The 22616-nt window shown below is 39.6% G+C and overlaps 1 protein-coding gene across 1 annotated transcript; it reads right to left on the bottom strand.

Moving 5' to 3' along the window:
• Positions 1-1063: 1063 nt before the first annotated feature.
• LOC308285174 (uncharacterized protein) lies at positions 1064-18326 on the bottom strand (the record flags this gene model as incomplete). The annotated part of the gene is given in 4 exon segments (XM_080725891.1): positions 1064-2780; positions 2782-3199; positions 12083-12648; positions 16603-18326. Coding segments are annotated over 4 exon segments (3972 nt in total). The 3' UTR covers positions 1064-1516.
• Positions 18327-22616: the final 4290 nt, after the last annotated feature.

Here is a 22616-nt window from a genome sequence, read left to right as displayed (position 1 = left end):
TGCAACAAAAAGCGACAAAACAATAGACAAAAAAAACATTAAACATTAAACAATCAAAACGCAGCTTGGGCTAGAGGTAGCAATTCTCTAACTTAGCCGGTACAAATCTTTAAGTACTTGACCCATCTGTGATTTTCAGTCCAAAAAGGCATGAATAAAATCAAAACTTACACTGTGTGCTTTATACACACTTCTCAAGTCCCATGGTAATTTCTCCGCGCGCAGGAGGAAAAAAACATGTGGGAGAGAATCCTTTCCGTGATAATCCGTGGGAGTCAGGGGAAATGTCTGATAATATCCTCGGCTGGTTGTTTCTCTAGCAGAGATGAACGAAGACTCCAAAACAAACTGTCCAGCAGTTTATCGAATCCATAAACGTCAACTCAGTAGAAATCCGCAAGAAGTGACCAATTGATGGAAGGATGAATCTTATATTCCATATGAATAGACAGTTTCCCCCAAAATGATTGAATTCACTCCCACACAATAAATGAGACCACACAGTGTAAGTCCGGTTTTTCTCTTACTGTATATTAAATCAATGAGCATACAAAATAGATGTCCAGTACAGTACAATAAACATGTTTCTCTTTTCTTTCTCAATCTGAATCTCAATACAATGTAACATCAGTTCACAAATATACTTCAGTAGGTACAGGGAAAATAGATTTGTCAAGCATTCATTGGACAGTTAAACATAACAATGGATCATGAGATGGTGTTGTGACTGAGTCTCGTGAACTCAGAAGCCAAGGATGTAGAATGTTTTGGCTTCTCATTATCCAGTGTCCTGGACACTTTGACATTTCACTGGTCAATCTCTCTGTCCCTGTAGTGGGCAGATTCTCGTCACATGCATTAGTTATCAGATCAAAACAAAATAACCTTGTCACTTGTAACACTGAAGTTGGTGTTTTAAATATAATAGATGTTAAAATGTTTTTAACCCAACAAACATAATGTTATTTCCAACACATTCTTGAAAACTACAAAACAAACAAAATTGTATGAAAAAGCTCATTCCTATATAAATTATGGGCCTACTGTATGAATGCAAGATAACAAAATAGTGAAACAGATTATTAACAAATTATACATTATATTTTCTATAGACAAAATAAACATGATTTGAACGACAAACAAAGTCAATCTAGATCTACCTGAGGTCACACAACTCAGTCCATAACCAAGCATATTTTCAAATGTTCATATTACATGAAATATAATAGAATCATTTAATTCCAACGTGCCTGTGAATACATTTTGAATGTTTATTCACAGAAGAATGAATGATCAATATCATGAATGTTATTTCATATCAAAACCACAAAATATCAACACAAGAAAATGGTATGAAAAGGCCCAGATTTAGCCATGAAATAAATTGTACTGTTTGACTGCAAGAGAACAAAAAGGATTATAAACAAATTATAAAAGGCTATATTTTCACTAGACAAAATAAACATGCATGAGTGGTTGACAAAGCTTATTCTGGAGTCATGAGAGACAAACAAAGTCAGGCCTTGAGCTCACACAACTCAGCGGCGCTTTCAACATCAGTACAAAACCCAGCATAGAGGGCCTGTGTGAATGTGGTCTGGACTCTGTGGAGGAGAGTCAGTGTGCTAGTGACTCTGTAAAAAGACAGAGTACCTGCACTGTGATCCATGTACACTCCTACTCTGGAGGACACAGGACCTGGGATTTCTGTATCAATGTCTTTGTGTCTGAAATTATAACCCTCAGTCCTACACTGTAAAGACCAAGATATATTATTGTGCCCAAATCCACTTTTTTGGGGGGGGCCCGTTCTGCTGATATTTTTATATGCTACTGCTACATAAACACTTTTCCCACTCCACTTTACCTCCCAGTAACAGCTTCCAGACAGACCCTCTACACTCAGAACCTGATAGCAGTCGGTGAATCTCTCTGGGCGTTGTCTGTTCATCCTTGTTACTTTCCTGTTTCCTTTAGACAGAGACAGGTGTTCATGTGCTGTGTTTGGATCCAGTGTGAGTGGACATGAATATTGTAAGAACTCGTATCTGGTCTTGGGTTCTGGTGGTGTTGACCGTAAGACATTTTTTGATTTCTCTTTAAGAATGTCTTTTAGTTTGTCCCTTATCTTTGATACAGTTGCAATCACATCTTCAAAGTGGTGGACACTGCAGCTGCTGCTGACTGGATGTGTAGATTCACTGATCTTTGAGAGTGAGGTGTAACTCTGCAGAAAATGGATGTTATCCTCAGTGTGTGAGATCTGCTCCAGCTCAGCATGTCTGCTCCTCAGTTCAGAAACCTCCTGCTCCACACACTGCCTCTGTTCTTCAACACGACTCACTTCATGTTTCTGCTGGTCTCTGATCTGTTCTCTCACCTCAGATTGTTTTCTCTCAATGGAGGAGATGAGCTCAGTAAAGATGGTGTCACTGTCCTCCACTGCTCTATCAGCACAGTGATTGATGGACTCCACCTGTTGGTGAAGCACCTTCTCATCTTTCTCTCTCTCCTGGATTCTCTGCAGGATGTTTTGTTGATTTGCATCAAGCTCTTTCTGTCTCTCAGTTCTTTCTACTGCAGCTGAGATTGTATCGTGACCTTTGTGTTCTTCCATGCAACACAGATAACAGATACACTGCTGATCAGTACGACAGAAAACCTTCTTCACCTCGTCGTGAAGAGAGCAGATGTTCTCCTCAAGCTTGGAGGTGGCTTTGAGCAGCTTGTGTTTCTTAAAGGCAGGAGATTCATAGTGAGGCTGGAGGTGAGAAAGACACCAGACACTGAAGACAGGTCTTCACAGCTTTCAGTTTTTCCCCAGTGCAGACATCACAGGCCACATCTCCAGGTCCAGCATAGCAGACATCACAGGCCACATCTCCAGGTCCAGCATAGCAGAGATCAGGAGGAACAGCTTGAAGTCCCGTCTTCTTCATGCTCTCCACCACCTCAGCCAGGATGTTGTTTTTCTTCAGAACAGGTCTTGGGTTAAAGGTTTCCCTGCACTGTGGACAGCTGTAGAGTCCCTTCTGGTCATCCTGATCCCAGAAGCCTTTAATACAGCCCATACAGTAGCTGTGTCCACAGGGAACACTCACTGGATCCTTCAGTAGATCCAGACAGATAGAACAGCACAACTGTTCCTGGTCCAGTTGAACTCCTTGCTGTGCCATTTTACAACTGACTGCCTCACAGGCTGAGAAACAGACTGAGTGCAGTGCAGTTTCAGTTACTCAGAAATCACATGACATGGGAGGTTCGTCCTCTCTGTGTGTGTGTGTGTGTGTGTGTGTGTGTGTGTGTGTGTGTGTGTGTGTGTGTGTGTGCGTGCGTGCGTGCGTGCGTGCGTGCGTGCGTGCGTGCGTGCGTGCGTGCGTGCGTGCGTGCGTGTGTGTTTATTCATCCTGTTGAAATATGAGTCAGTACCCAGCAAGCACGGTCAGGTCTCGATTGGGGCCGGATCAAGTCAAACCATGACTAGCCAGATCTGGCGTAGAATATATGACCTGATTTCAACCAACATAAATCCTGCCCACGAAAACAGACATCCTGGATTAATAACTAGTCATATGTCCCACAATATAACCGTATGTGCTCATATTTCAACTAACATTACAAACAATAACAATAATCCTGTCAAACAAAAAGTCCATATGACGTCCTGGTAATGACATCAAGATCATCCCCATATGGGCTGTGATCTGGCCTAGTTCTGAACGTCACCGGAGTCACCGCCATCATAACGTCATCATGACGTCATTTGGCTTGCTGGGTAATTTTGTCATTGTGTTGAATTGATCAAATAAACATAAATTTAAATCCTGGTCAATATTTAATGACAAGAAAAACTGGAACACAACCCGATTCTTTTAACTCATTCCCCGCCTCCCCCGATAGTCCCGAGAAAATCCCAATGTCGTTCCCCGCCAGGCCCGATAGTCCAGAGAATTTGCTTTTATATAATGTAATGTTTAATTACACTCTCCCCCAGCTCGTGACAAATTTTTATCCTTTTATCTTACAGAGAACCTAAAATATCACACATCAAAGTAAGTGTGTTTGAAAAAAAGACTGTAATAATGTATAAATTGCAATACAAATGCATATAAATCTCCCCATAACCCACAGTGAACTGGCACAGTGACGCATTTTGCGCACACAAGGCTGGCGGAAAAAAAGAGAAGAAAAAAAAAGTGTGAGAACAGCTGTGTGTGTGTGTGTGTGTGTGTGTGTGTGTGTGTGTGTGTGTGTGTGTGTGTGTGTGTGTGTGAACATCTCTTAGCTGGCTGGTGGTCCACGGACCACTGTCTGTTTCAGTGGTCCCCCTGTCCTGATCAGCACAGTGCTATCAGAGTCTCTGATTCAGAGATCTGTCTCTCTCTCTCTCTCTCTCTCTCTCTCTCTCTCTAGATACAAAATAATTATCGCCAATTCGCCATATAAATGCTTCTAAAACATACCTGAGAATGATGATGGTTGATTAGAATCCACAGGTTATAATCCATATATCCAGGCTATAATATATTGTTTTGTAATGGTCCACAAGCAGCCAAGCAGGCCATTGGCGCCAGGCGGTCCTTTGCAAAGGGGGGTCCCTGGTCGGCTTTCTAACAGGGGGTCCGCGGGCCCAACGCTTCGCTCCGCAGAGCAGTGGGAACACGATAATCAACTCTTACAAAATCAATCAATAAAACTGCCCGATTACATAAAGTTCACGACGCGATCCAGTTGAGTCAGAGACAAGTGAAGTGGTCCCTGGAAGGGGGTCCGTCCTCTCATTACCCTGCCTGGTCTCCAGCCAACACTTCTCACGGACCACCACCAAAACTCCCACGCTCCCCCACCACGCTCCTCCCAAAAAGCAAGAGATCAACTAGTGTCGTTACTAACGAGCAAAGACGCAGAGGAGCTGTTTAGCAGGGCAGTGCAGAGGATTTTTTTAGGGGCAGGGGGAGACATTTTTCCAACATGTCCTAGAATGTGAAAATAGCAGATCTACAAGCTCGACTTTGATTGATTGATTGAAGACTTTATTAGAAGTTTGCATAGGAAAAGGTACAGTTTCATGACGGTACAGTTCACTGGTACAAGGTCTACTAAAAGGAGATCCATGAAAAGACTAAGCTTATTTCCACTGGAAACCATTGAAGTATCTCATATAAAATTGAATGACAAGCTCTCAATGTGTCACAGTCTCAGAGCGATGTGTTGAGCTTGTAGAGCTTGTAGATCTGCTATTTTCACATTCTAGGACATGTTAGAAAAAAGACTCATGCCCCCTTTTATGTCTATTTGTGTGTGTGCACCTGTACAGAGCAAAAGACAACCAGCAGACACACAGAGACAGAGAGAAAGCGCCCCCAAGTGGGGGCTCACAGAAATACTCACAGAAATACTGCAATATAGTATGTGAGTTTTTTGGTCAGATATAGCCAATAAAAATATTTTTCTCTGCATTTTTCTAAACAGAAAATTCTAAAAATAAATCCTATTACATAATTACATTAGTACACTTATCTGATAATGCCTGAAGCCATAAAGACACATCTCAAGTGAGTTATCCACTTGAAAACAGATCATTCACAAAAAGGTCAATAACTCCAATTATTTTGAATTTCCACCTGGATTTTGAAAAAACAAGGGGTTTGAAATGGCCAAAACTCTAGATTGCTACATCGTACATACAAAAAAATATTTTTTGGAGAGACTAGAGGATGTCCTCTTTTAATCCATGCACTGTATGACATTTTCGTGCAAACAGGGAATTTAGGAAAAATGTCTAAATATGAAGAAAATGCTTAAACAAAATGGCAGGGGAGCCTACAGTGAATGTTAAAATGGCGGTCAATGTGTTAATTGTGACAGTTTCAGGGGAATATTTACTCTTCTATTTACCGTACAACTTCTCTGCCTTTAGATAATCATAAGCCCTCCTTCACAAATTATATGAATTTCAGGCACTCTACCAACCGACTGTCTGACAGGCTCTGGGGAACAGACTGAATGCAGTGTAGTTTCATTTACTCAGAAATCACATGACATTGGAGGTTCCTCCCGGCTCTCTCTCTCCCTCTCTCTCTCCCTCTCTCTCTCTCTCTCTCTCTCTCTCTCTCTCTCTCTCTCTCTCTCTCTCTCTCTCTCTCTTGATTGATTGATTGAAGGCTTTATTAGAAGTTTGCATAGGAAAATGTACAGATTCATGACGGTACAGGTCACTGGTACAAGGTCTACTAAAAGGAGATCCATGAAAAGACTAAGCTTATTTCAACAGGAAACCATTTAAGTATCTCATATAACATTGAATGACAGACAAATAGAACACAGTACTATGCAGTAGATATGTAAAGAAAAAGGGGGAAAAAAAGAAAAGAAAACAGTAAATCTAAACATACAGTAAGTATATACAAGGAATATACAGTAAATCTAAACAGACAGTAAGTATGTACAAGGAATATACAAGTATACAAGTATATACAAGGAAGGGGCAGGGAGGGTAGGGTTGGGCTAGGTTTTTTACCAGTTGCGAACGGCTGCTGCCTGTAAGTGGTTTTTCAGGGCAATTTTAAAGGATGCTAGTGATCCACACTCCTTTATGGCCTTCGGTAAGGCATTCCACATTTTTGTGGTATAGCAGAAGAACGAGTTCGACCCTTTCTTTGAGTTGACTCTGGGTTGAACGTGATCTGTGGCACTGCCTCTGGTGTTGTAATTATGGACATCCTTAACGTTTATAAAGTATTTTGACAGGTACTTGGGTATCATAGTGGTATCTGTGGTATCTGTTTGTGTGTGTGTGTGTGTGTGTGTGTGTGTGTGTGTGTGTGTGTGTGTGTGTGTGTGTGTGTGTGTGTGTGTGTGTGTGTGTGTGTGTGTGTGTGTATGTAGGAGAAGTGTATTTAAAGTGGTCTATTCATTGGTAGGAAATATTCTCTTTGTTGAAATAAGGGTCAGTGATGTTCCTCTTATGTTGAATGGATCAAATAAACTTCAATTAAAACCCTGATCAATATCAAATGTGTAGTTATTGTTTTAATTGCTACTATTTTAGGAATATTGAAACATCAGTTTAACTTTTCATCCTTAGATCATCATGAACACTCCTTCACTAACAGCAGTGGTTCTCAACCTTTTCAGGCTGAGACCATTTGTCCAATGTTTGCCAAGTTTTTAGTATATTTGTGTTTTTTTAGTTTATTTACTACTAAACTAAGTTACTTTTGATGCAGTTATGGTCCAATTCTTTTGGACCATAAAAATGTGGGTACCCCCTGGGGCTCCCGACCCACAGGTTGAGAACCACTGATCTACAGCGTCCCAGTCCACTTTACACATAGAATGTATAAAACAGCAGGTTAAAGTGCAGTCATAAAATTATAAAAAAATAAAAAATACAATTCAGTTTCCATTTAATTTCCACCTTTGACCTGATATGATATTTTTTTACACAGCAGAGAAGCACATCACATAGGTTATAAAGTGAGAATGACTTTCTATCCACTGTCCAGCCTCTTCTAAAACAGTCAGAGGTGTTGGTTTCGTTTCTGAGTAAATTAAACCATACAAACTAAAATACCAGTAAGTCTACTAAGGAACAGTCTGTTTGGTGTTCATGGTTATTATTAAGAGTCACTCAGTCTACAGTGTATCAGGCGGATTCCTGAAGTACATTAAAGGCAGGGTGGGAAGGTAGGAAGAAACCCTGAATGATTCACGGAGCCCAGACCTGGACCGGAGGCCTACTGTACATGTACATATACCAGGCTCTAGCATATTACCATCTACACACATTTAGGGTACCTACTTTTTTCCCTATTTGTGTCTAAAATGTTGGTTATACTGTATGTACTGTAGCATTCACCACATTCAAAGAACATCGTGCCCATAACCCAGAGGGACGGGTGCATTGTAATTGGCTGCTTTGTTGTTAATTATAGACCATATGGAATATGATGAGTGGTATAATTGTAGGATACTAGAAGCTTGGCTGAGCATCTAGTTGGGGACCGGACTACTCGGGAACGATGTAAATAGGGAATGAATGTCCCGCCCTTTAATGCAAACCCCATTATACCTGTTGTCATAAGACCCGTTTTGACCATCTGTTTGCCTGTGTCCATGCCCATATAGCCTACCTATGGAGATATCTGTCTGTCTGTGTCCATTTTATGCCCATATATCGAGATCTCTGTATCGGAAAACCCTGATGTCAGACATCAGCTCCGCATACGGAGATTCTGAACCTTTCGCACCGGTTCGGGTCGGGTCGAGATCGGTTCCGGAAAACAGCGTATCGGGTCGGGTCAAGACCGGGCACTGCACTCCGCGCTGCGGCAGGGGAACGTGCGTGCAGAATTTGAAAACGGTGAGATGAACGGTTCTCGAGATATGCTGCGCACATACTCACATACTCACAGAGATTTCTCGCATTTATTGTAAGATGTTATATGCTGCTTCATAACTGTATAAAACTAAAATGCAAACGATGCAAGTAATAAAACCTAAAAGAAGTGATAAAAGAAAAGATAAAATGTTCGTTCATTTAATCCTTTTTTTGTTAAAAATGTCACTCTGGATCTTTTTGTTTAACTTACTAATGTGTTATACCTACATACTGTAAACTTATTGTTGACAACAATTGTACAAAACCTTTAGGAAACTGATAAAACATACTGTATGCAAGCTTTCAGTTTGGGTCCAAGTTTGCTTATAGGGCCGGGCGTTGTGTACATATGACACTGGACGCCCAGAGATGGACATGAGATGAACATAACCCAGAACGATGTGTCAGCTGTTTAGAGTCCATAACCCAGAGGGACGGGTGTGATAGGTAAATTTCATTTGTTTGTAGTTAATATCATATCGTTTTATCGATAAATATATTGTGCCTTGCCACCTACACCCGGCAGGCCCACCATGAACCTTGCTGTATCAACTGTGAGGAGGAGAGTCATGGCGTCAGAGATGCTAGGTATTTTGGAATGTATGGGGTTCATCTGACTTACAGGTCTCTGTAACTCTGGTTACCATGACTACGGCATCATGTTTGGGTTATAAGGCCTACAATAGCTACTGTACATAGATAGCTTGGGTCTGCGCTTGTGAAAATAACAAGAATCGACCCTACGTGTTTCTGTCTTGTCACATTCTTGGGAACCAATCAAATGTCCCCACGACTCTAATGTATGATCCTTTATTGCGACCGAAGGTCGCAGTATACCATGAGAAATGTCGCAGCTTGTCCGTCCTTCCTTCCATCCTTCCGTACAGGAAGTGATGTCACGTGACATCACCTCATCAAAGATCAAACCCTGGATATTCATACTGTCACTGTGACATCACAGGTGATATCACAGTGACATATGGGTATCCCTTTTATGCCCATATATGAAGATCCCTGATGTCATTGATATATCACTGACCTATGTCATTATTAGTATGTCTTCAACTGGGGGTCAGGGACCCCAATCCAGGGTTATTACAGGGGGCCTGCCAAATATTTGTGTGATACAGTAGGCTATAATACCTAGCCTACAGCGAGGGTCCCTGCTTGATCTCTGTCTGAGCTAAGGGGTCCTTGACCTGAAAAACAATAAAGTCCCTCCCTGGTTTGTATATTATATTATATTATATTATATTATATTTAATCCAGGATTATGCCATTTTTATAGCCAAAATGTTTTAAAACAGACCTACAAGCTCACAGCGCGTCGCATCCACGACGCATTGCATTGTGAGCTTGTAGGTCTGCTATTTTAGGTGCGACACCATTGTACTGCGATGTATAAATTAGGCTTCTTTCCCAGAGCAGAACTAGCAGCAGAGAGAGTGAGAGAGTTGCTTGCATCATTGCATCAACAGGAAAGTTGTAGAACAGTGACAAATACTTTGTTTTAAACGCAAGCAGTAGTCCTACAACACCCAGCAACATTGTTGTTGTGTGTGTGTGTGTGCGCGGTAACAGGAAGAGTCGCCGAAATGAAGCTCGCCGAGAAACGGGGGGTGCGTTCGGAAATGCACACCGGGTGTGGCAACGGTGCGCTTTTTCAGCCTGAACTCTGAAGGTAAACTTTCTGAAAAGCAGCAGTTGCTAACCTAATGTTGCTATTGATGTTTATAAACTAGGGTAAATTATGGTTATAGTCTTAATCTCACAGTATCATAAATGTTAATGCTAGCAACAACAAACATGTAAAGTAGGACACACAATCACAGTATGCCTTCTTCAGTATCAACATGTAGTAATATTCTAATATTCTATTATAATTTACCCTAGTTTATAAACATCAATAGCAACGTTAGGTTAGCAACTGCTGCTTTTCAGAAAGTTTACCTTCAGAGTTCAGACTGAAAAAGCGCACCGTTGCCCCACCCGGTGTGCATTTCCGAACGCACCCCCCGTTTCTCGGCGAGCTTCATTTCGGCGACGCTACTGGTATTCGTGTGTGCATGCAGTTAATATAGCGCAGAAGATGATCTCAATCAATTGTCCGTCGGAGATTCGCTAAGAAACGGCTGTTGATTATCACTCAGCCTGTGCTACTCTGTGACAACAATCAGCGCAGTGGACTTGGATGTTATAAAGCTAAGTACTGTACTACTAATCTTGCATCTTTTTAACCCGTGGGGCTGCTAGTTTGTCTGTGTTGATTCACATTATTAAGGATATTAGTTCAGTATTGTTGTCATAAAACTAAAATTACATGAAGATGAATTCAGGCACTCCAGATGCATACAGTAGTTCTGCATTGCGTAAGCTATAGAGTATTAACTGGTTAATTAACAGACAAATAATTGATTCACAATTGAGCAATTAACAATTGAATGCCTACATAACACAATTCATAATGTTATGTAATACTCAAGATATTGCAAATACCTGAGGCAAGGACTATACCTGTAAAATGTACATTTTCTCTCTGGCTTTGCTTTGAAAATGTAATTATTGTCTGTAATTGTCTCTAACACAGTACTATATCTACTGCATAGTACTGTGTCCTATCTGTCTGCCATTCCATGTTATATGAGATACTTTAATTGTTTCCTGTGCAAATAAGCCAAGTGCTTTCTAGGCTCTCCTTTTAGTTGACCTTGTACCAGTGAACTGTGCTGTCATGAAACTGTACTTTTTCCTAAGCAAACTTCTAATAAAGTCTTCAATCAATCAATCAATCAATCAATCAATTACTTTTGTCATTATGATGACAACGCTTCTCTAACAAGCCACAGAGCAGAAACTACCTGAGAGAAGTTGGGTTGTTGTATTTTTCTAAATAATATAGCTGTTTTGGGAAAAAAAATAAAAATAAAAAAAATAACAATTTAACAAAAGAGGTAGGTACACAGTCAGATAAAGTGTATTGTAAGGCTCTTGTCCAAAATGCAAAATAAAATTCAATATCGCGGTCTTCCAGTCCACTTGACACCGAACACAATTAAGAAATAATATAATCTTTTAATTCTAACATTGGTGAATTAATTTGCAATGTCTATTCACATAGAAAATATCGTTGAATGTTATTTCACATATCAAACCCACTACATAATAGAAATTGCTCAGATTCCTCTACAAGATAAGTTGTGCTGTATGAATGCGAGAGAACACAATTGTAAAACAGTTTATTAGCAAATAATCTTTACAATAGATCAAATAAACATGATTTCAGTGACAGAGCTTCTTGTAGAGTCCTGAGAGACAAACAAACAAAGTCAGATCTGCTTGAGGTCACAAAACTCAGCAGTGCTTTCAGCAGCAGTCCAAAATCCAGCATATAGGGGCTGGGTGAATGTGGTTGTGGTTGCGGTTGCGGTTGTGACGATGGCAGTCATGGTGTCAGAGATACTGTAGAAAGTCAATTTACCTGCACTGTGATCCAGGTACACCCCTACTCTGGAGGAAACAGGAACTTGATCTTTGCATTTTTGTACTTTGCCGTTATATCTGAAATTAAAACCGCCTGCCTGACACTGTAGAATCCACTTTCATTCTGGGTCCCTGTTCTGCAGAAATCATTAAACACTACTGCTATATCAACCTTGTTTCCACTCCACTCTACCTCCCAATAACGGCGTCCAGTCAGACCCTCTGCGCTCAGAACCTGATAGCAGTCAGTGAATCTCTCTGGGCGTTGGTTGTACATCCTGGTTACTTTCCTGTTTCCTTTAGACAGAGACAGGCGTTGGTGTGCTGTGTTTGGATCCAGTGTGATTGGACATGAACATTTTAAGAACTCAGCCCTTGTCTTGGGTGTTGACAGTAAAACATCCACTGTATTCTCTGTCTCTGAGACGTTTGTCCCTTCCTCTTTAAGAATGTCCTCTAGTTTGTCCCTCATCTTTGACACAGACACAGTCACATCTTCAAAGTGACGGACACTGCTGATGTCTGGTTGTTTAGATTCATTGATCTTTGAGAGTGAGGTGTAACTGTGTAGAAACTGGATGTGATCCTCTGTATGTGAGATCTGCTCCAGCTCAGCCTGTCTGCTCCTCATTTCAGAAACCTCCTGCTCCACACTCTGCCTCTGTTCTTCAACACTACTCACTTCATGTTTCTGCTGGTCTCTGATCTGCTCTCTGACCTCAGATCGTTTTCTCTCAATGGAAGAGATGAGCTCAGTAAAGATGGTGTCACTGTCCTCCACTGCTCTATCAGCACATTGATTGATGGACTCCACCTGTTGGTGAAGAACCTTCACGTCTTTCTCTCTCTCCTGGATTCTCTGCTGGATGTTTTGTTGACTCGTATCAAGATCTTTCTGTCTCTCAGTTCTTTCTACTGTAGCTGAGATCGTATCGTGACCTTTGTGTTCTTCCATGCAGCACAGATAACAGATACACTGCTGATCAGTACGACAGAAAACCTTCTTCACCTCGTCGTGAAGAGAGCAGATGTTTTCCTGAAGCTTGTTGGACAATATTGGACAAAATAGTGCTGTTTACATTTTTGACTAAACAAGTAGGCTATTAAATGAACAAACATTTAAAATTATGTTTTTTTCCCCTTCTTTTATCACTTCTTTTAGGTTTTATCACTTGCATCTTTTGCATTTAAGTTGTTTCAGTTAAAGGAGTAGTTCACCACTTTTCAACCTGTCTTCATATAATAGGTCCTCACTAATGTTCATAATAAAATAGCACAATTTTTTTTCTATTCAGTCTGGGTCTCATAGGAGAGCTGTCAAATCTTTCCTACCGGTGACATTGTCGTTTGACAAAAAAATATATATATTTTTGAAAAAAAAAAAAGATTTTTATTATCACGAGAACAATGGCTTCCACTTTAACATTGCAACTTTTTCAGGAATAGAAAGCATGCAGTTTCTATTAGCTTGCATTTCCCATTGATGATGTCACCGGTAGGAAGGATTTGACCCACCCACAGCTCTCCTATGAGACCCAAACTGAGTAGAAAAAATCAAACCTCGGTTCGAATTGAAGCGGTGGACAGATAAAACTTCTATTCTGAATGTATTTGGAGAGCTGGTATGACAGTTGGTATAATAGGTTTAAAAAATAAAATAGATTAAAACACATACATTAAAATAAGAATTTGTAATTAAATAAATACATAAATAAATATAAAGTGTTTAAATAAGACACCCTGAAGGCCAAATTATCATGTGAAGCTTGACCAATCCTCAAAGTATCCATTCATCTGACCGGGAGGGACACCGCACACATATTCTAGATGTACAGGACATATAAAGCCTATTCATTCTGAACTGAAATGACCATATATGGACATGGGACACACATTTTGCTTTTTGAAAAAGCCTATTCATTCTGGACTGATATTTTACACGTACGGGACAGGAAAAACCTGTTCATTCTGGCCTGGAGTGATATGGACATAAGGTAACGGACATTCTGTTTTTGAAAAACCCTGTTCATTCTGGACTGAGATCACCATATATGGTAATTAAACGGACATTCTGTTTTTGAAAAAGCCTGTTCATTCTGGACTGAAATGACCATATATGGGCGTGATACACACAAAGCCATTCATTGGAAGCGGTTTCCACCGCTTAAAAAAATGGTGATATTTTATCATGAACATTAGTGAGGACCTATTATGTGAAGATAGGTTGAAAAGTGGTGGAGTGCCCCTTTAAGTAGCATAAACATATCCTAAATTATACGAATCCTCATATATAGCAGCCAGTTAACAACCAGCGTACGTCTTTGGTTACATTACCTCAGAGATCATCACATAACATAGCTGATGTTGCTATCAAACGGGCCGTCGACCTTGACTTTATGATTTGTAACTGAGTTCCCCTGTCTCACCCACGCACTGGGAGCTGTCCTGTGATGTCTTGTAAAGGTTGTGTCTACTTCAATGTAGGGCCTACCCTGTAAAAAAACATATAATAGAATATAACGTGTAAAAAAAATGGGGGGAAAAATGAAAGAAAAAGCATAGGCCTATATTATTTTATGAAATATTAAGATTAAAATTGCGTGAATTACTTTCTGTTTACTTGGTTAATAGCACACATTTCTGTAGAAGCAGAATCAAGAATAGTCCTATTTTAGTGTGACTGCACTGATCCATTCTGGCCAGTGTTGCCAAATCATTTTACCGTATTATAAGTGTTTTTTGTTTTGTAAACAGATTTTGTAAAAATTGGGGGTCCTTGCTCTTGGCATGAAAATGTTTGAGAACCACTGCTCTAAAACAATATTAGACAATAAAGAACCTACCCCTTCACTGTGACACAGCAATTCCGTAGCAGGTTACAGGGCTGCATGGTGAATGATTTATTGAAATGAAATATATTGAAATATGAGTCCCCAGTTTTCCTCTTCTTTTGAAATGATCAAATAAACCTTGATGAACATATAAAGACAAAGGGCAGTGAATCTCGTCCCCTTCTCTCTCTATTTGTCTCTGTGCCCCCTCTGCCTGCCGCCCTCCGCACTATAGGTTAGGGGTGGGCAACTTTGATGATATAGAGGCCCACTATATATATATTTCCACACGCACTGTGTCTGTCTGTCTATGGTGTAATCAAGCACTCTGATGATGATGATGAACATGGTACAGTACAGTATACACTTTTTAAAGATTGTATTTCATGATTTGTATAGTTTCATTGTAGCTGTAGCCCCACCATGTCCATTTGTTAGAAATGTTTTAGCGCCCCCTTCTGGATACAGTAAAGTTTTACTGGACAGTTTTGTTTACTATGTCCTGTATCAGTGTCAGCAGCTCCTTCACAGCCCTCACCTGCTCAGCCCATGGGACTGGGAGGTGGGTGTTAAATCCCCGGCCGGCCGGGTCATAGGCTACCAAAGACTGTAAAAATGGGACCAATTCATGCCTCCCTGCTTGGCACTTGGGGGTTAGATCAACAAAAAATGATTCCCAATAAATCAGAATAATCATTATCCTTCATGGGTTCACAGATTTTAATAAACATCTTAACTATTAATCTACCGTATATCTGACTGTCTGAAGTGTGAACACACTGGGTGTATATAAAAATCAAATAGAAAAGAAAACTATTTTTAAAAAAAAAGCGTCACATGACATTTTGGCTATCCAGCTAAAAATAAGCAACCATACAGGTATATGTCCGAATGGGTAAGGACTAGTTTAAATTTACTTTGCATACCTGAATGAACCTAAAACTATTTGATTTAGCGCAATAAAAAGTAACGAACATGATAAATGGTTCCTGCTATTTACCTTCAGATGGCAGAGCACAAACATGTAATACAGTTGGTTCATTATGAGTTATGGTTACATGCTTGTAACATGTACAGTTTAGTTCTGATAGAGCAACATTGGATATTTCATGACATACTGTACAGTATCAGTGAACTACCAATGCAATCTTCTTTGATACATCTCTGTTATAACGATGATATGAATACATTTTACTCTATTTGTCATGATAAAATAGGAAGATCTGATAGGCTGGGCTGGGCACAAATATTCACGCCAGGCAGTTTGTTGATAGTGCATGTGTGTGTTCATTCAGATTTAAGAAGGTGTGGCTTGGGAGTTGCAAATGTTTTGCCACAACTAAATTATTGTTCATGACCATCAAAAGGGCCCTATAGGCCCAGAGGACAGTACTGTACCTTTACACAATCAGATAACGTTTATTGTTCGAAGGCTCTTGTCCAAAATAGAACATGAAATTCAATATATTTCACACTCAGGAAAAAAGGCTAATCTCTCTTTTAAATGTATATGTATTTTATATAATATATGTATTTTAAACTCCCAGTCCACTTGACACTAAGCGCTATAAAGAACATATCATAGATATAGGTTAAAGTACAGTCATAAAATAATAATAATACTAGTATTTATTATTTTTGGTTACTATTTTATTACATTCAATATGATCATTTAATTACAACATATATGCTGATTAATTTGCCATGCTTATTCATGTTATTTCATATTTAATATCAACCCACAAAACAATTAGACAATAAAGTTTAAAAAGCCCAAAGTCCTCTATGAGATACATTGTAATTCTACTGTATGAATGCAAGATAACAAAATTGTAAAACAGATTATACAACATAACTTTCTATAAACAAAATAAACATGATTTGAGAGACAAACAAAGTCAGGTCTACTTGGGGTCACACAACTCAGCAGTGCTTTCAGCAGCAGTCCAAAACCCAGCATAGAGGTTCTTGGTGAATACTTTAAGGATACTGTACGAGCAGATTTGAGTCATGGTGTCAGTGATGCTGTAGAAGGACAGAATACTTGCACTGTGATCCAGGTACACTCCTACTCTGGAGGACACAGGACCTGGGTATTCTTTTACTACTTCACCTTTGTATTTTATGTTATAACCTCCTGCCTGACACTGTAAAGAGAAAGATTCAGCATTCATTCCAAATCCACTTTCCTTATAGGTCCCTGTTCTGCTGCAATCATCCTCTGCGACTGCTATATCAACCTTGTTTCCATTCCACTCTACCTCCCAGTAACTGCGTCCAGTCAGACCCTCTACACTCAGAACCTGATAGCAGTCAGTGAATCTCTTTGGGCGTTGGTTGTTCATCCTTGTTACTTTTCTGTTTCCTTTAGACAGAGACAGGCGTTCATGCGCTGTGTTTGGATCCAGTGTGATTGGACATGAATATTTTAAGAACTCAGCCCTTGTCTTGGGTTGTGGTTCTGGTTCTAATTCTGATTTAGATTCAGGTTCTGGTGTTGACACTAAAACATCCATTGTATTCTCTGTCTCTGAGATGTTTGTCCCTTCCTCTTTAAGAATGTCCTCTAGTTTGTCCCTCATCTTTGACACAGACACAGTCACATCTTCAAAGTGACAGACACTGCTGATGACTGGGTGTGTAGATTCACTGATCTTTGAGAGTGAAGTGTAACTGTGTAGAAACTGGATGTGATCCTCTGTATGTGAGATCTGCTCCAGCTCAGCCTGTCTGCTCCTCAGTTCAGAAACCTCCTGCTCCTCACACTTCTTCTGTTCTTCAACAGGATCAACTTCACGTTTCTGTCGGTCTCTGATCTGCTCTCTGACCTCAGATCGTTTTCTCTCAATGGAGGAGATGAGCTCAGTAAAGATGGTGTCACTGTCCTCCACTGCTCCATCAGCACAGTGATTGATGGACTCCACCTGTTGGTGAAGAACCTTCACGTTTTCCTCTCTCTCCTGGATTCTCTGCTGGATGTTTTGCTGATTCGTTTCAACATCTTTCTGTCTCTCAGTTCTTTCTACTGCAGCTGAGATCGTATCGTGACCTTTGTGTTCTTCCATGCAGCACAGATAACAGATACACTGCTGATCAGTACGACAGAAAACCTTCTTCACCTCGTCGTGAAGAGAGCAGATGTTTTCCTGAAGCTTGTTGGAGGCTTTGACCAGCTTGTGTTTCTTAAAGGCAGGAGACTGATAGTGAGGCTGGAGGTGAGTGTCACAGTAAGACACCAGACACTGAAGACAGGTCTTCACAGCTTTCAGTTTTCTCCCTGTGCAGACATCACAGACCACATCTCCAGGTCCAGCATAGCAGACATCACAGACCACATCTCCAGGTCCAGCATAGCAGAGATCAGGAGGAACAGCTTGGAGTCCTGTCTTCTTCATGCTCTCCACCACCTCAGCCAGTATGTTGTTTTTCTTCAGAACAGGTCTTGGGTTGAACGTCTCTCTGCACTGTGGACAGCTGAATCTCCCTCTTTGATCATCTTGATCCCAGTATCCCTCAATACACCTACTGCAGTAGCTGTGTCCACAGGGAACACTCACTGGATCCTTCAGTAGATCCAGACAGATAGAACAGCACAACTGTTCCTGGTCCAGTTGAACTCCTTGCTGTTCCATTTTACAACTGACTGCCTCACAGGCTGAGAAACAGACTGAGTGCAGTGCAGTTTCATTTACTCAGAAATCACATCATTACATGGGAGGTTCTTCCTGGCTGTGTGTGTGTGTGTGTGTGTGTGTGTGTGTGTGTGTGTGTGTGTGTGTGTGTGTGTGTGTGTGTGTGTGTTTATAGGAGGAGTGTACCGGTATTTTAAAGTGGTAGTGTCTATTCACTATATTGGTAGGAAATATATTCTCCTTGTTTAAATAAGAGTCAGTGATGTTCCTCTTATGTTGAATGGATCAAATAAACTTCAATTAAAACCCTGATCAATATCAAATGTGTAGTTATTGTTTTAATTGCTACTATTTTAACTGTGACAGTTTCATAATAGGAATATTGAAACATCAGTATATTCCACTTTCAACAGGGAAACGGCTTATGGGCTTTTCTCCACATAAACACCCATTGTAACTTCAAACTCCATTTTAACCATGATAGATTCATTAAAAACACCCATTATTTTTCTGGTGACTACCCTCCTAATACGTGAGCAGGCCGTGTTTTTTCGATAACTTTTATCATTTATTTTTAATAATTATTTGGGAAAATGGAAAAAATGAAACACAAAAAATAATTATTAAAAATAAATGAAAAAAGTTATCGAAAAAACATGGCCTGCTCACGTATTAGGAGAGTAATATGAGTCACCAGAAAAAATAATGGGTGTTTTTAATGAATCTATCATGGTTAAAATTAAGTTTGAAGTTACAATGGGTGTGTGTGGGGAGAGGCCCTGGGCCTGGAGGGCCTAGCTGGTAACATTTACATCAAATATCTAAATATCGACTCAAGCAAATTAAAAACTGTTCAGGGTGTTCATAAAAGCCTGATTAGACGATAAAATTACCAAACGGTTTTTGGAAAGTGAAATATCCCTTTAACTTCTCATCCTTAGATCATCCCCCCCCCCCCCCCCTTGAAATCGTAGGAGTTGAGGCATTACATTCTGTTTGACCAAGTTCCACACTGGCTGAGAATTTGTCCAATGTTTGACAAGTTTTTAGTATATACATTTGCGTTTTTTTAGTTTAGTTACTACTAAACTAAGTTACTTTTGATGCAGTTATGGTCCAATTCTTTTGGACCATAAAAAATAACTAATGTGGGGACACCCTGGGGGTCCTCACCCACAGGTTGAGAACCACTGATCTACAGTGTCCCAGTCCACTTTACACAGACATGTATAAAACAGCAGGTTAAAGTGCAGTCATAAAATTATAAAATAATAAAACATACAATTCAGTTTCCACTGAATTTCCACCTTTGACCTGATATGATTTTTTTTACACAGCAGTGAAGCGCATCACACAGGCTATAAAGTGAGAATGACTTTCTGTCCAGCCTCTTCTAAAACAGTCAGAGGTGTTGGTTTCGTTTCTGAGTAAATGAAACCACACAAACTAAAATACCAGTAAGTCTACTAAGGATCAGTGTTTGGTGTTCATGGTTATTATTAAGAGTCAGTCTAACAGTGTATCAGTCAAATTCCTGAAGTACATTAAAGGCAGGGTGGGAAGGTTGTAAGAAACCCTGAATGATTCAGGGAGCCCAGACCTGGACCAGAGGCCTACTGTACATGTATATACCAGGCTAAAATATTACCATCTACACACATTTAGGATACCTACTTTTTTCCATATTTGTGTCTAAAATGTTGGTTATTTATGTACTGTATGTACAGTAAACTGTAGTATGTTGCCACTTTCACCAGTAAAAACAACTTTCAAAGAACATCGTGCCCATAAACCAGAGGGACAGGTGCATTGTAATTGGGTGCTTGGTTGTTAGCTGCTAGACCATATGGAATATGATGAGTAGTATAATTTTAGGATATGTTTAATGCTACGTCATAACTGTGTACAACTAAAATGCAAACGATGCAAGTAATAAAACCTAAAAGAAGTGATAAAAGAAAAAGATAAAATGTTCGTTCATTTAATACTTTTTTAGTCAAAAACGTAAATATATTGTGCCTTGCCACCTACACCCGGAAGACCCACCATGAACCTTGCTGTATCAACTGTGAGGAGGAGAGTCATGGCGTCAGAGATGCTAGGTATTTTGGAATGTATGAGGTTCATCTGACTTACAGGTCACTGTAACTCTGGTTACCATGACTACGGGATCATGTTTGGGTTATAAGGCCTACAATAGCTACAGAGATAGCTTGGGTCTGCGCTTGTGAAAATAACAAGAATCGACCCTACGTGTTTCTGTCTTGTCACATTCTTGGGAACCAATCAAATGTCGCCACGACTCTAATGTATGATCCTTTATTGCGACCAAAGGTCGCAGTATACCATGAGAAATGTCGTAGCTTGTCCGTCCTTCCTTCCGTCCTTCCGTACAGGAAGTGATGTCACGTGACATCACCTCATCAAAGATCAAACCCTGGATATTCATACTGTCACTGTGACATCACAGGTGATATCACAGTGACAGACCATATATGGGTATCCCTTTTATGCCCATATATGAAGATCCCTGATATCAATATCACGGACCAGATGGCAAAGGCATGGCCCATATCTGTGTGGCTGGTTCAGATAGAGATCTCCATGTGTGGGCATAAAATATATTATGTATATGGATACATATTATTATTAATAATAAAGGATAAAATAATATAAAAGTCCATATATGGTCATTCCCAGAAACAAAATCCCTTTTATGCCCATATATGGAGATTTCTGATGTCATCAATCCCAGGCAGAAAACGTTAATATTAAGTCCATATATGTACATGTATATACGTATATTAATAAAGGATAAAATAAATAAAATGTCCATATACAGTATTTCCCAGATGATGCCCTGTTAGGGTACCCCATTATGTCCATATATGGAGATCCCTGCAGGCATCAAACCAGGCCCTATCTCGCCAAGGCCCTGCTTGGCTTTACTAATTAACATACGTTTCATGCCCATATGGAGATTCCTATATTATCAATATTAATGACATTATTAAGGATATTATGTTATCAATATTAAGGACATATCTGGGAATGTCCATATTTGGTAATGCCCATATATGGGCATGTTTTGACATAACATTGTTGACTATCATGTCACCCTGAGGGGTCTTACTAGTACCATTGTTAGATCTCCATCTTGTTAGAGGACGGAGGATATTGGAAGGATGACCCAACTGCTGTGAGTACTGTCTCATATGGGAATAAGAAACGAGTTGTCCTTTTTAATTTTATTCTTTTGTTTTCTTTTAATCTACTGTAGTTATGTTAACTTTTTTGGAGTTATAATCTGGAGGGACCTTAAATAACTGCAAGACCATAATGATTGAGAAGTATAATTTTAGGATATGTTTATGCTACCTAGGGTGACCAGATGTCCCCCTTTGCGTGGGACAGTCCCACATTTTCATGACTTTTCAGGCGTCCCAAAAATGTAGGCCCTGTCCCACATTGAGACTGGCAGGCTCCAGTAATAATCAATGCGCAGGTGTTCATAGGTGAGCAAGCTAGAGCTAGACACGTACAGCATTGCTCTCTCACGAATAAATTATAGGGTTGGGTATCCTCCTAATAATTGGATGCTTTAAGCCTGTTAAAATAACTTGAGAAATATCCCCTAGGCTACAGCAGGTTACTAACAAAACGATAGGTAATAATAAATGACCTCAAAGCATTTAATAACTTAAGTAGCCTAAGTTGCTATTAACCACCCTGCCTGCCCGTCCCACATTGTCCCACACAAACAATACTTCTGTCCCTCGAATAACCAGTTTGGATCTGGTCACCCTAATGCTACCTCAATGTGGGTGGACTTGTTTATTACATAATGTAGTGTAGTGTAGATTAGTGTAGTGTAGATAAGTGTAGATTAAAGTGTCCAACAATAACAACAATACTGAACTATAAAGTACAGTACAGTCATAAATAATACAAAATACTACAAATGCAATACGAAAACATTTATTCAACTAAATACTATTCATCATGTTGGTTATTAAACTGAATAATTTAAAATCAGTCAGTTATATAAACTTAATTGCAGTGTTTATTCCAATCTGTCTTGAGATATATAATTTCTTCTGATTAAACATAATACATTATTAAATGTTATTTCACATGGAATATGAAACCCACAAAATAATGGACTACAGACTTCATAACTACAGTAGATTAAAAGAAAACGAAAAATTCAAATACATTTAAAATCTAAAGAGAAAACCCAAATTCACCAATAATATAAATTATATGAATAAAATAGAAGAACAAAATAGT

This window comes from Nannobrachium achirus (assembly GCF_963921795.1).
Source record: "Nannobrachium achirus genome assembly, chromosome: 5".
Taxonomy (NCBI): domain Eukaryota; kingdom Metazoa; phylum Chordata; class Actinopteri; order Myctophiformes; family Myctophidae; genus Nannobrachium; species Nannobrachium achirus.
Note: the sequence above shows the minus strand (reverse complement) of the source record. Positions and strands in the feature narration are given on the sequence as shown.